Source organism: Hemitrygon akajei, chromosome 7 (assembly GCF_048418815.1).
Source record: "Hemitrygon akajei chromosome 7, sHemAka1.3, whole genome shotgun sequence".
Taxonomy (NCBI): domain Eukaryota; kingdom Metazoa; phylum Chordata; class Chondrichthyes; order Myliobatiformes; family Dasyatidae; genus Hemitrygon; species Hemitrygon akajei.
The window spans coordinates 133,241,196-133,255,043 of record NC_133130.1 but is presented as its reverse complement, the minus strand read 5'-3'; the positions used below and the strand labels follow the sequence as shown (position 1 = coordinate 133,255,043).

General features: G+C 43.7%; 1 protein-coding gene across 9 annotated transcripts in view; it reads left to right on the top strand.

Moving 5' to 3' along the window:
• pitpnm2 (phosphatidylinositol transfer protein, membrane-associated 2) overlaps positions 1-13,848 on the top strand; it is a 316,594-nt gene that overhangs the window by 248,612 nt on the left and 54,134 nt on the right. For all 9 annotated transcript variants that reach the window (XM_073051985.1, XM_073051991.1, XM_073051992.1 and 6 more), the window contains 2 exons: positions 4,643-4,887; positions 6,653-6,842. In XM_073051985.1, coding sequence (XP_072908086.1) covers positions 4,643-4,887; positions 6,653-6,842 — 435 coding nt within the window. The remainder of the gene's footprint in view (positions 1-4,642; positions 4,888-6,652; positions 6,843-13,848) is intronic.

Below are 13,848 nucleotides of genomic sequence, written 5' to 3'. Positions count from 1 at the left end.
TTGCCTCAATCCTTCTATCTCCCTTGTCGCTTTAATTGTCGAAATGGTGTCAAACATCGGCTTGTGCCCCATCCTGCAGCTGACTCACCACGAGGTTCATGCATGCTGTCTCTGTCTCCCGGAATCCACTTGGAGACTACAGAGCGCTGAAGCACCCAAATAATCTCCAAACTTCCACATTTGCCTCGATGTTTCAATCTCCCTCGTTGCTGTAATGAACAAAATAGTGTCGAACATCAGCTCACGCCCTGTCCTGCAACCTGCCTGTGCTTGCCAACTCTGCCTCCCAGAATCCTCTCAGAGACTGCAGAGAACTGGAACATCCAAATGATCTCCAAACAGCAAAATCATAGGCTCCAACAGCTCCAGGGTGAAAAACATGCGTAAAAGACATAAAAGAATTGAAGTAGATGGTTTCATGATCTATCCAGAAAATGTCAACCAAAGAAACATTGTACACTGGTGCCATCTTGACGGAAGGAATGGGAAATGTTGCCCAGTGCGGTCAGGTTGTTTGATGGGGGTGACATTGAACGATAGAGAGTGATTATGCGGGTGAAGGAATGGGAAATGTTGTCCAGTGTAGGGCTGTCAGAGATAGCCAGGAAGCAGTGTCTCTTACTCCTTTCTCCCCCTGGACAGGACAATGGTAGAGTTCCCCTGGCCCTCACCTTCCACACCAGTCTTTGCATTCAACAGATCATAGTCCATCACCTCTGCTAGTTTCAGCAAGATTCCACCACCATATACATCTTCCTTTCCTATCCCTGCTCAGCAATTCAGAGGGACCATTCCCCTTTGTGACTCCTTGGCCCACACCTCTGACCAGTCGCTGTCTGGCATTTTCCCATGCAGCTGCAAGATCCTTCCCCTCTTCCCTCCCACCAGTCAGGGACCCACAGGGTCCTTTGGGGTGAAGTGATGATTCATTCTACTCCGTCACTTTCGGTGTTGACAGTCTGGCCTTCTCTACAGTGGAGAAACCAAACGCAGATTGGCTTAAGTTCCTGTGGTTTGCCACTTCTAATTTTCTGTCCCACTCTCACTCCAATTTGCCCGTGTCCTGCACTGCGAGCTCAAAGAACAGCACCTCATCTTCCAGGCATCGTGTCAGATTCTCCAACCCCGTCAGTCTGTACCGTAGCTGGCAATCTCTGTTGTAAAATGTCCATTAACAGAGAATATATTGTGATACTAAGCTCAGTTTTCCCCTCTCCTTTCGAACAGCCTGACCAGTGTGGCACCTTGACATATTCGTATTTCTTTGTCAGAATTAACACTTTCTAACTGCCACCATTAACCTGTCAGCCACACCTTGTTCCTGTAGCAACCCTATTCCAGACATTCCCTAATTCCTGCCTTTCACCTTCTCTGCAATGTACAACCTAATGTTCATCCATCTTCAAAGTTCAAAGTAAATTTTAGTACATATATGTCACCATATACAACCCTGAGATTACTCAATAAGCCCATAATAATAACCATAACAGAATCAATGAAAGACTGCACCGACTAGTTCCTGACCTGAAATGTTAACTCTTTTTCTCTTCCTACTGATACTACTGGTATTGCGAAAACTATGATTTTTATTTTAAGTTTCCAGTTTTTCCTATTTCCATATAAAAATAAAACTTACTTTTCTTTTCCATGTCCTTCTTTGTTGGTGTCTGCTCTTAACAAAGTTGACAGTAAATTTATTATCAAAGTACATATATGTCACCATATTCAACCCTGAGGTACATTTTCTTGTGGGCATTCTCAATAAATTCATAATAGAATAATAACCATAACCGAATCAGTGAAAGACTGGGTGTTCATCCAGTGTGCAAAAGACAATAAACTGCGCCAAATACAAAAATAAATAAATAGTGAATATCATGAACATAAGATAAAGAGTCCTTGAAAGTGAGTCCATAGGTTGTGAGAATAGTTCATTGTTGGTGTGAGTGAAGTTATCCCCTCTGGTTCAAGAGCCTGATAGATGCGGGATAATAACTGTTCCTGAACCTGGTGGTGTGGGTTCTGAGGCTCCTGTATCTTCTTCCTGATGGTTAAGGGATAATAACTGTTCGTGAATCTGGTGGTCTGGGTCCTGAGGTTCCTGTACCACCTTCCTGATGGTTGAAGGGTAATAACTGTTCCTGAAACTGGTGGTGTGGGTTCTGAGGCTCCTGTATCTTCTTCCTGATGGTTGAGGGATAATAACTGTTCCTGAACCTGGTGGCCTGGGTCTTTAGGCTCCTGTACTTTCTTCCTTATGGGTGAGGGGTAATAACTATATCTGAAACTGGTGGTTTGGGTCCTTAGGCTCCTGTACCACCTTCCTGATGGACGCTGCTTTCCTGTGACAATGCTTATATTCTCTGCTTACTAGTATGACATTTTGTTTATAACCTTTAATCATTGGAGAGAAATTTTACACAGTACAATTCTATTCCTTCTGGATCAACACAGGAAAATATTTGTAAAGGAATGCCTAAATAGTAGTTTAAATCGATTGAGGTTGTATTAAGCATTCAATATGTAAATGTGTTGACATTTTAGTTGATGATTTTAACTTTTTTTCTTCTCCAAGATAGAAAGTGGGTGCTTCTGAGGAGTGTTTTTTTAACCATTACAAAAGTACGTCATAAAGTTATAGATGTGGGAAGAAATGGTATTTCTGCTGTTTGTAAAAGAGTCACTAGAGGGTGATGCCAAATTGAAGGTGTCACTTTGGACTGCCGAGTTCATCCATTCTGTGCTCTAAGCTGTGGTGTTTCAAAGCACCACTTGGAACTTGCTTCACAATTGTCAGAAAATCACACTGTAGCTTGATAGTGCTTTCTTTAGCTGAGTCCTCATCTTAAATATTTAGAGAAAAATCAGATTACTAGCCCTGGATAGACTTTGATGTCTATCAGACGCATTCTCTTTCATACCACTCAGATCATCTGTCATCTTGGATTATCTTTTTGCAGTGCTGCCAAGGAGATCTAAGCCATTAACATAAACTTGTTAACTCAGTTGTTGAAGAAGCCTCTTTGATGTTAATCTCAATTTTCTGCAATGCTGACATAAATCCTGAGGATAGTTAACTCTTATATATTCTCACTAGATTATATACAGTGGATTCCATTTAGTTGGGGCACATCAGGACTAGTACATTTTGGCCCAATTAAGTGTTTGTCCCATTTAGCCAAAGTTTCATAGAAATAGTCAAAATGTTTTTTAAAAAAAGACAGACTACTGTTTAACTGAGTAACAAATTATGTATTTAAATGAAATACAGAACAAATTAGAACATTATCAATACTGCTACAGTAATATAAAACTGTGTATTAGTTCCTAGTAGTTATTGATAGAGGAATTCATCCAGTGTACATTGCTGTATTCTTTTGATTGGCTGTAAATGATCAAAATCAGTGCAGACACCTAGTGCAGATAGTTGGACTACCTTCATATGATGCTTTCAGTGATTGCATCCTCCAAGTCTTCATTATCATTGTAACATTCAAGATGATTGTCAATACCTTACAATTCCTCATTGTTCTTAACTTGTTGAAGTAGTGAAATTGTTTCATTTTTACTGCTGGCTGTTTCTGGCATCTCTAAGCCTGAATGCTTGAAACTGCTGTGAGCAAAACAGTTGAGTTGTCTTACTGCTTATTTCTTGCCAGCTATCAGAATCAAAATCATGTTTAATATCACCTTCGTATGTTGTGAAATTTGTTAACTTTGCAGCAGCAGTAAAATGCAACACGTAACAATAGAGGGAAAAGCTGTGGACAGTAAGTATATGTATTAAATTAATTAAGTAGTGCAAAAAAAATTGAAATAAAAAGTAGAGAGGTAGTGTTCAAAGGTTCAATGTTCAGTGACAAAAATCACTGGTTTGTAACAGAAACACCCACATATGACACTATTTAAAAACTCTTCGCTCTAAACATGATGTAGTCTCTAACAGCCACACAAGTACACATGACTAATGCTAGACAGACCTTTTCAGCAACATTCTCCTGTGCCAGTTGAGCAGTATAGTGGCGGGGTAGAGATATGTCTCTACCAAAGGAGGTGTAAGATGCACCTTACCTTTGCTAGCCTGCAAGTCACCCTTGGGCAAGGTGTAGCATCTGCTTAACCCCTCCCCCCCCCACCCTCGCTCAGGATCACGTGAAGCCATGGGAGCAGGTGGTGGATGGTTGTATCAGCAGCTGGTGCATATCACAAGTCTTGCTTATGTGACCACTGATGCCAGGCAGAGAATCTCTGAAGAGTATTGTTAGTAGCTGGGGTCAGCTGTCTTGTAAAGACACTGCTCAGAAGAAGGCAATGGCAAACCACTTCCATAAAAATTTTTGCCAAAAACAATCGTGGTCCTGAGACCATAATCATATGACATGGCACATAACGAATGAATGAAGTGTCCCAAATAAACAATGGGGATCGCAGCTATTTTCTCAATTAGTTTTTGTTCTTTAAGAGTTGTCCCTAATAAGCGGCAGCCCCCATTAATCGATGGCCCAGTTACCCGGAATCCACTGTATGACACATTAGTGGTGAGTATTTTGGTCAGTATTTTTTCATTGTATGAAGGTAGATTTTTAAATAATTGCGAATGTTGGACAATAGTCAGTGTTATAATTATTGTTCTTCACTTTAGGATGAACCGTCGTTGCAAACCTTGCAGTCTTGTAAGGTTCACATGCTGGTCCTCGTACTACACGGTGGTAACATACTGGACCCGGGCAGTGGAGACCAGACCTCCAAGCAGGCCGACGTCAACACCATAACCTCAGTCTTTGACACGGTGATGAGAGTCCACTTCCCCGCAGGTCTCGGCCACATCGCAGTGAAGCTGGTTCCATGCCCCGCCATCTGCTCCGAAGCCTTTTCGCTGGTCTCAAAGTGAGTGTTGCTGCTGTCCCGGGCTTAGGCGTGTCGCTGGTCAAGGAGAACACACAGCAGGTCCACTGTGTTCCTGGCCAATAGAATGAAATGGTTACCATATGAGGAGTGTTTGATGGCTCTGGGCCTGTACTCATTGGAATTAAGAAGAGTAATGGAGGAGCTCATTGAAACCTATTGAATGTTGAAGGGCCTCAGTAGAGTGGATGTGAAGAGGATACTTCCTATGGTGAGAGAGTCTAAGATGAGAGGGCATAGCCCCAGAATGGAGCATGGGCTCCAAACCAATTTTATGCCATGGATGCCTACCGTTTATCGAAGGGTCCATAGACCCCAGGTTGGGAACCCCTAGAACAGAGTGACATCCATTTAGAACAGAGACGAGGAGGAGTTTCTTTAGCCAGAAAGTGGTGAATCTGTGGAATTCATTGCGACAGACGGCTTTGGAAGCCAAGTCATTGGGTATGTTTAAGGCTGATGTTGATAAATTCTTGATTAGTCAGAGCATGAAGGGATACGGGGAGTAGCCAGGAGATTGGGGCTGAGAGAGAAGATGGATCAGCCATGATGAAATGGCGGAGCAGACTCGATGGGTCAAATGGCTCAATTCTGCTCCTGTATCTTATGGTCTAAAAGGTGATGCCTCAAAAAGGTGGCATCCATCATTAAGGACTCCCACCATCTGGGACGTGCCCTCTTCTCATTACTACCATCAAGCATGAGGTACAGGAGACTGAAGAAACACACTCAGGGATTTAGGAACAGCTTCTTCACGTCCACCATCGATTTTCAGAATAGTCCTTGAACCCATAAACATTAACACATTATTTTGCTCTCTCTGTTTGCACAATTTAAAAAATATATATATTCTTACTGTAACTCATAGTAAATTTATGCATCATACTGCTGTTGTGATAAATCTGATTCTGATTCATGAAACTGATGAGGTATTAGCTATGAAAGAAACTTCATTACCTCATAGTTTCATCTAATAAAAACTCAAGTACCAGTTTCCGTAACTTTAAATAAACAAAAGCTGTTTCATAATGTCCCAGATGGAAGTTCACTCTGATTGATATGTTAACACACTCAATAATGTAATTAAAAGTATGAACGATGGCTGCAAGAAGGTTTCCTTGCAACAGCAGGTTCTAACAGAAGGAAGCATTTAAAAAGTGGGAATGAAAGGGTTAATGTAAGAAGTGTGCTTGATGATTCTGGACCTGTACTCCCTGGATTTAGAAGAATGAAAGGGATCTCATTGAAACCTAACGAATATTGTAAGGCCTAGATCAGGGGTTCCCAACCTGGGCCCACGGATCCCTTGGTTAATGGTAGGAGTCCATGGCATGAAAAAGGTTTGGGAGCCCTGGCCTAGATAGAGTGGGTGTGGAGAGAATGTCTCATATAGTGGGGAGAGTCTGGAACCAGAGGCCATAGCCTCAGAATAGAAGGATGTCTGTTCAGAACAGAGATGAGGAGGAATTTCTTTAGCTAGAGGGTGGTGAATGTGTGCAGTTCATTGCTACAGACAGCTTGGAGGCCAGGTCTTTGAGTCTATTTAAAGCAAACATTGATTGGTTCTTGATTAGTAAGAGTGTTAAAGTTTATTTGGAGAAGACAGGAGAATGGGATAGAGAGGGATAATAAATTAGCCTGACAGATGGTGAAGCTGATTCTATGGGCTGAGTAGCCTAATTCTGCTCCTATGTCTTATGGGCATTGTTGTAGCTTCTGCCTTTACAGAGAACTTTTGCTCTTCTAGCCTCAGTCCCTTGAGCTACGATGAGGGCTGTTTATCTAACAACCAGGACCACATTCCACTGGCAGCCCTTCCTCTGCTGGCCACAGCCTCACCCCAGTACCAAGAGGCCGTCGCGACAGTCATTTTCAGAGCAAACCAGGTGTACAGTGATTTCATCAAGTCACAAGAAGGGGCCTCCTTCAATGGACAAGTAAGTAACCGCAAAGGAAATCCAGCGCAACACACACTAAAATGGTGCAGGAACTCAGTGGGTCGGGCAGCATCTATGGGATAGGAATAGATAGTTGATGTTTATGGCCGAGACCCTTCATCAGGATGAGAAAGGAAGAAGGCAGAAGACAGAATAAAGTGGGGGAGTTGGAGGTGATGGGAAGCAACTAATCTGTTAGCCTCGGTTGTAGTAAGGACTGGGCCTCAGCCGCGGGTTTGCCTGCTGCTGCAATACAGGAGAGAAGATGCCAGAGGAGGTGCAGCATGGTTTCGTGCTCGTTGAGGCTGGTCTCACCAGTCAGTGCTGCCTCCAGTGTTCAGTCAATGGAATGACATGCTGGATTGCATGCACTGCTGGGGACTGTACCATCAGTTTGTGGGACATGTCATTCAGGGTCTTGGGCTACATTTGTGGGTTTTTTTTCACGTGACTGCTTTTTTTTTTGCTCGCTATTTTGAATGTGCTGTGGCCCCTTGCACCTTGGCCCCAGAGGAACGCTGTTTCGTTCGGCTGTATCCATGTATGTTTGAATGATAATTAAACCTGATTTGATCTGAGGTGAGATCAGCTGAAGGGGAAGGTGGGTGGATGGGGAAGGAGTATGAATTAAGATACTGGAAGGTGAAAGGTGGAAGAGGTAAAGGAATGATGATGAAGGAATTTGATTGGGGAGGAGATTGGACCATGGACAAAAGCTAAGGAGGAGGGGCGCCAGAGGGAGGTGATGGGCAAGGGGAGGGAAGAAAGTGGTTAGAGGGAAGCCAGAATGGCATTGGAAAAAGATAGGAGGCAGAGAAATTAGTGGAGGTCAGAGAAATTGATGCTCGTGCTTTTGGGTTGGAAGCTACTCAAATGGAACATGAGTTGTTGCTCCTCCAACTTGAGAGTGGCCCATGGCAGTAGAGGAGACTATGGACCGACATGGGAAGATTGAAAGGTGAATTAGCCAAGCTGGAGTGATTGTATTGATGTTAGGAAATGATGAAGGGTTTTATGTTCCTTCTCGTGTGGCTGATTGCTGATGTAAATTTTTGTACACCTTATGGCTAGAGTTTCCCATTTAAATGAAATAGATCATCGATCATTTTACAGTATAAATTAAAGATAAATTCAGAATTTTGTTTCACTTGTTCACTGCGTGTGGACATTTCTGGGAGGATTGGAATTTCTTACCCATCCCTCATTGGCTTCTTCTGCTGAAGATGCCGCCACCACACTGTGGGATCAAGAGTTCCGAAAACTGCTCAGATCAGGATGGTCACAGAGGTGCAGAGCATAGAAACAGGCGCCTTGGCCCACCGTGTCCATGCTGATCGGCATGCCCATCTATACTTATTCATCTTGCCTGCATTAATTTAATTTCTCTCTCTGTCTCTTAAATTATCCAAGTGTTTCTGCTTCCACCGCCTCCTCTAGCAACTTCTTTCAGAGACTGACTACTCTGTGTATGAAAAATGTCCTCCCCAGTCTAAGCTTGTCCCATGTGGCCCATAGCCTTTGAAACCTTCTATACACGTACCTGCCCAAGTATCTTTTAAATGCTTCTAACGTCCCTGCCTCAAACATTTCCTTTAGAAGTTCGTTCGGTATACCAGCTATTCTCTGGGCAAAAAGGTACCCTCATAGGTTCCCATTAAGTCTCTCCCTATCAACTTAAACCTGTTCCCTCTGGCTCTTGGTTCCCCAGCTCTGGGAAAAAGATCATGTGGATTCAAAGTTCAAAGTAAATTTTATTATAAAGCACATAGAGTATATGTCACCATATACAACCCTGAGATTCATTTTCCAGTGGGCATACTCAGCAAATCTATAGAATAGTAACTATAACAGGATCAGTGAAAGATCAATCAGAGTGCAGAAGACAACAAACCTGTGTAAATGCAAATATAACTAAATAGCAATAAACAACAAGAACATGAGATAATGAGATAAAGAGTCCTTAAAGTGAGATCATTGGTTATGAGAACATCTCAATGATGGGGCAAGTGAGTGTAATTATCCTCTTTTGCTCAAGAGCCTGATGGTTGAGGGGTTGTAACTGTTTTTGAACCTGGTGGTCTGAGTCCTGAGGTACTTGTACCTTCTACCTGATGGGAGCAGTGAGAAGAGAGCATGGCCTGGGTGGTGGGGACCTCTGATGATGGATGCTACTTTCCTACGACATTGTTTCATGTAGATGTGCTCAGTGGTTGGGAGGGCTTTGCCCATGGTGTACTGGGCCAAATCCACTACCTTGTGTAGGATTTTCTATTCAAAGGCATTGGTCTTTCCATATCGGGCCATGATGCAGCCAGTCATTATACTCTACACTACATGTCTATAGAAGTTTGTCAAACTGTTCAAAGTTCAAAGTAAAATTTATTTCAGAGTACATACATGTCACCACATACAACCCTGAGATTCTTTTGCTGTGGGTATACTTAGCAAATCTATAGAACAGTAACTGTAATCTATAAACAGTGCAAATGCTGATAAAAATAAATAGTAATAAATAATGAGCATGAAATAACAATATAACAGAGTCCTTAAGTGAGTGTAGTTATCCCCTTTTGTTCAAGAGCCTGATGGTTGAGGGGCAATAACTGTTCTTGAACCTGATTCTACAAGTCCTGAGGCACTTGTACCTTCTACCTGATGGCAGCAGCGAGAAGAGAGCATGGCCTTGGTGGTGAGGGTCTTTGATGATGAATGCTGCTTTCCTGTGGCAATGTTTCATGTAGATGTGCTCAATGGTTGGGAGTGTTTTATCCTTGACATACTGAGCCAAATCCACTCCCTTTTGTTGGATTTTCCACTCAGAGGCACTGGTGTTCCCGTACCAGGCCGTAAATCAGCCAGTCAGCACTCTTTCCACCACACATCTATAAACGTTTGCCAAAGTTTTCGATGATAGGCCAAATCTGTGCAGACTCCTGAGGAAGTAGAGGTGCTGCCATGCTTTCTTCACAATTGCACTTAGGTGCTGGGTAGAGGACAGGTCCTCTGAAATAATAGCAGCCAGGAATTTAAAGATGCTAACATAGAACATAGAATAGTACAGCACATTACAGGCCCTTCAGCCCACAATGTTGTGCTGACCCTCAAATCCTGCCTCCCATATAACCCCCCACCTTAAATTCTTCCATATACCTGTCTAGTAGTTTCTTAAATTTCACTAGTGTATCTGCCTCCACCACTGACTCAGGCAGTACATTCCACGCACCAACCACTCTCTGAGTGAAAAACCTTCCTCTAATATCTCCCTTGAACTTCCCTCCCCTTACCTTAAAGCCATGTCAATAGACAATAGACAATAGGTGCAGAAGTAGACCATTCGGCCCTTCGAGCCTGCACCGCCATTTTGAGATCATGGCTGATCAACTACTATCAATACCCGGTTCCTGCCTTGTCCCCATATCCCTTGATTCCCCTATCCATAAGATACCTATCTAGCTCCTTCTTGAAAGGATCCAGAGAATTGGCCTCCACTACCTTCCGAGGCAGTGCATTCCAGACCCCCACAACTCTCTGGGAGAAGAAGTTTTTCCTTAACTCTGTCCTAAATGACCTACCCCTTATTCTCAAACCATGCCCTCTGGTACTGGACTCTCCCAGCATCTGGAACATATTTCCTGCCTCTATCTTGTCCAATCCCTTAATAATCTTATATGTTTCAATCAGATCCCCTCTCAATCTCCTTAATTCCAGCGTGTACAAGCCCAGTCTCTCTAACCTCTCTGCATGAGACAGTCCAGATATCCCAGGAATTAACCTTGTGAATCTACGCTGCACTTCCTCTACAGCCAGGATGTCCTTCCTTAACCCTGGAGACCAAAACTGTACACAATACTCTAGGTGTGATCTCACCAGGGCTCTGTACAAGTGCAAGAGGATTTCCTTGCTCTTGTACTCAATTCCCTTTGTAATAAAGGCCAACATTCCATTAGCCTTCTTCACTGCCTGCTGCACTTGCTCATTCACCTTCAGTGACTGATGAACAAGGACTCCTTTGTATTTCTCCCTTACCTAACTCTACACCATTCAGATAACAATCTGCCTTCCTGTTCTTACTCCCAAAGTGGATAACCTCACACTTACTCACATTAAACGTCATCTGCCAAGTATCTGCCCACTCACCCTATCCAAGTCACCCTGAATTCTCCTAACATCCTTATCACATGTCACCCTGCCGCCCAGCTTAGTATCATCAGCAAATTTGCTGATGTTATTTTCAATGCCTTCATCCAAATCGTTAACGTAAATTGTAAACAGCTGTGGTCCCAATACCGAGCCCTGTTGCACCCCACTAGTCACCACCTGCCATTCCGAGAAACACCCATTCACCGCTACCCTTTGCTTTCTATCTGCCAACCAGTTTTCTATCCATGTCAATATCTTCCCCCCCAATGCCATGAGCTCTGATTTTACCCACCAGTCTCCTATGTGGGGCCTTATCAAATGCCTTCTGAAAATTGAGGTACACTACATCCACTGGATCTCCCCCGTCTAACTTCCTGGTTACATCCTCGAATAACTCCAACAGATTAGTCAAGCATGATTTACCCTTGGTAAATCCATGCTGGCTCGGCCCAATCCTATCACTGCTATCTAGATATGCCACTATTTCATCCTTAATAATGGACTCTAGCATCTTCCCCACCACCGATGTCAGGCTGACAGGTCGATAGTTCTCTGTTTTCTCCCTCCCTCCTTTCTTAAAAAGTGGGATAACATTAGCCATTCTCCAATCCTCAGGAACTGATCCTGAATCTAAGGAACATTGGAAAATGATTACCAATGCATCTGCAATTTCCAGGGCCACCTCCTTTAGTACCCTAGGATGCAGACCATCCGGACCTGGGGATTTGTCAGCCTTCAGTCCCATCAGTCTTCTTATCACCGTTTCCTTCCTAATGTCAATCTGTTTCATTTCCTCTGTTACCCTATGTCCTTGGCCCATCCATACATCTGGGAGATTGCTTGTGTCTTCCTTAGTGAAAACAGATCTAAAGTACTCATTAAATTCTTCTGCCATTTCTCTGTTTCCCATAACAATTTCACCCAATTCATTCTTCAAGGGCCCAACATTGTTCTTAACTATCTTCTTTCTCTTCACATACCTAAAAAAGCTTTTGCTATCTTCCTTTATATTCCTGGCTAGCTTGTGTTCGTACCTCATTTTTTCTCCCCATATTGTCTTTTTAGTTAAGTTCTGTTGTTCCTTAAAAACTTCCCAATCATCCATCCTCCCACTCACCTTAGCTCTGTCATACTTCCTTTTTTTTAATGCTATGCAATCTCTGACTTCCTTTGTCAACCACTGTGGCCCCTTTCTCCCCTTTGAATCCGTCCTTCTCTGGGGGATGAACTGATTTTGCACCTGGTGCATTATTCCCAAGAATACCTGCCATTGCTGTTCCACTGTTTTTTCTGCTAGGATATCCGTCCAGTCAACTTTGCCCAGCTCCTCCCTCATGGCTCCATAGTTTCCCCTGTTCAACTGCAACACTGACACCTCCGAGCTGCCCTTATCCTTCTCAAATTGCAGATAAAAACTTACATTATGATCACTACCTCCTAATGGCTCCTTTACTGCAAGATCGCTTATCAAATCCTGTTCATCACATAACACTAAATCCAGAATAGTCATGTCCCTGGTCGGCTCTCGTACAAGCTGTTCCAAGAATGCATCCCGTAGGCACTCTACAAACTCCCTATCCTGTGGTCCAGCACCAACCTGATTCTCCCAGTTCACCTGCATGTTGAAATCCCCCATAACTACTGCGACATTACCTTTGCCACATGCCAATGTTAACTCCCTATTCAACTTGCACCCAATATCCATGCTACTGTTTGGTGGCCTGTAGACAACACCCATTAGGGTCCTTTTGCCCTTACTGTTCCTCAGTTCTATCCACACAGACTCTACTTCTCCTGACCCTATGTCCCCCCTTGCAAAGGACTGAATCTCATTCCTCACCAACAGGGCCACCCCACCCCCTCTGCCCACATTTCTGTCCCTACAATAGCACGAATACCCTTGTACATTCATCTCCCAGGTCTGATCTCCCTGCAGCCATGCCTCCGTTATCCCAACAACATCATAGTTACCCATTCGCACCTGGGCTTCAAACTCATCCGCCTTATTTCTGACACTTCGTGCATTCAGATATAGAATTTTTAGCCCATTTCTCCTCTCTCTGTTTGAATTGCTGCCTATTGTGCTTAACCCAGCTCCCCGAACTCCCATCGGGCTATACGCCCCTAGAATTTTGTTGTCCTTCTTAAATTTACTTATTCTTTCAACACATTTAACTCCATGTTCTGTCAGACCATCCCTCTGTACATGTGTCCTCCTTATCACTTGTTCCGCCTCACCTTTCTCTACTACACACTTAATATTCCGGAACCGTGTAGTCCCCACCTGTCCTTTATTCTTCCTCTCGCTATCCTCTCTCACATTCTGGATCCCCACCCCCTGCAAATTTAGTTTAAACCCCCCCCCCCCCTAAGAAGCACTAGCAAACTTCCCTGCAAGAATGTTAGTACCGCTCCAGTTCAGGTGTAAACCGTCCCTTCGGAACAGATCCCACCTTCCCTGGAACAAAGCCCAATTATCTACAAACCTGAAGCCCTCCCTCCTGCACCATCCTCTCAGCCACGTATTAATCTTTATAATCTTTCTGTTCCTTGCCTCACTCGCACGTGGCACAGGTAGCAATCCTGAGATTGTTACCCTGGAGGTCCTGCTCTTCAACTTCGCACCTAACTCCATGAACTCCCTACGCAGGACCCCCTCACTCATCCTACCCACGTCGTTGGTCCCTACATGGACCACAACATCTGGATTCTTGCCCTCCCTCTCGAGAATAACCTGCACCCAATCAGTCCTCTTGTACTGAGCAGTGGCTCAGGGAAGCCACTGAGGGAAGAGCCCTGGGGAAGAGGCACTGGCTGTCCACTCTGTCTATTCATCTTAATATCTTGTACACTCTCCACTTCTGAT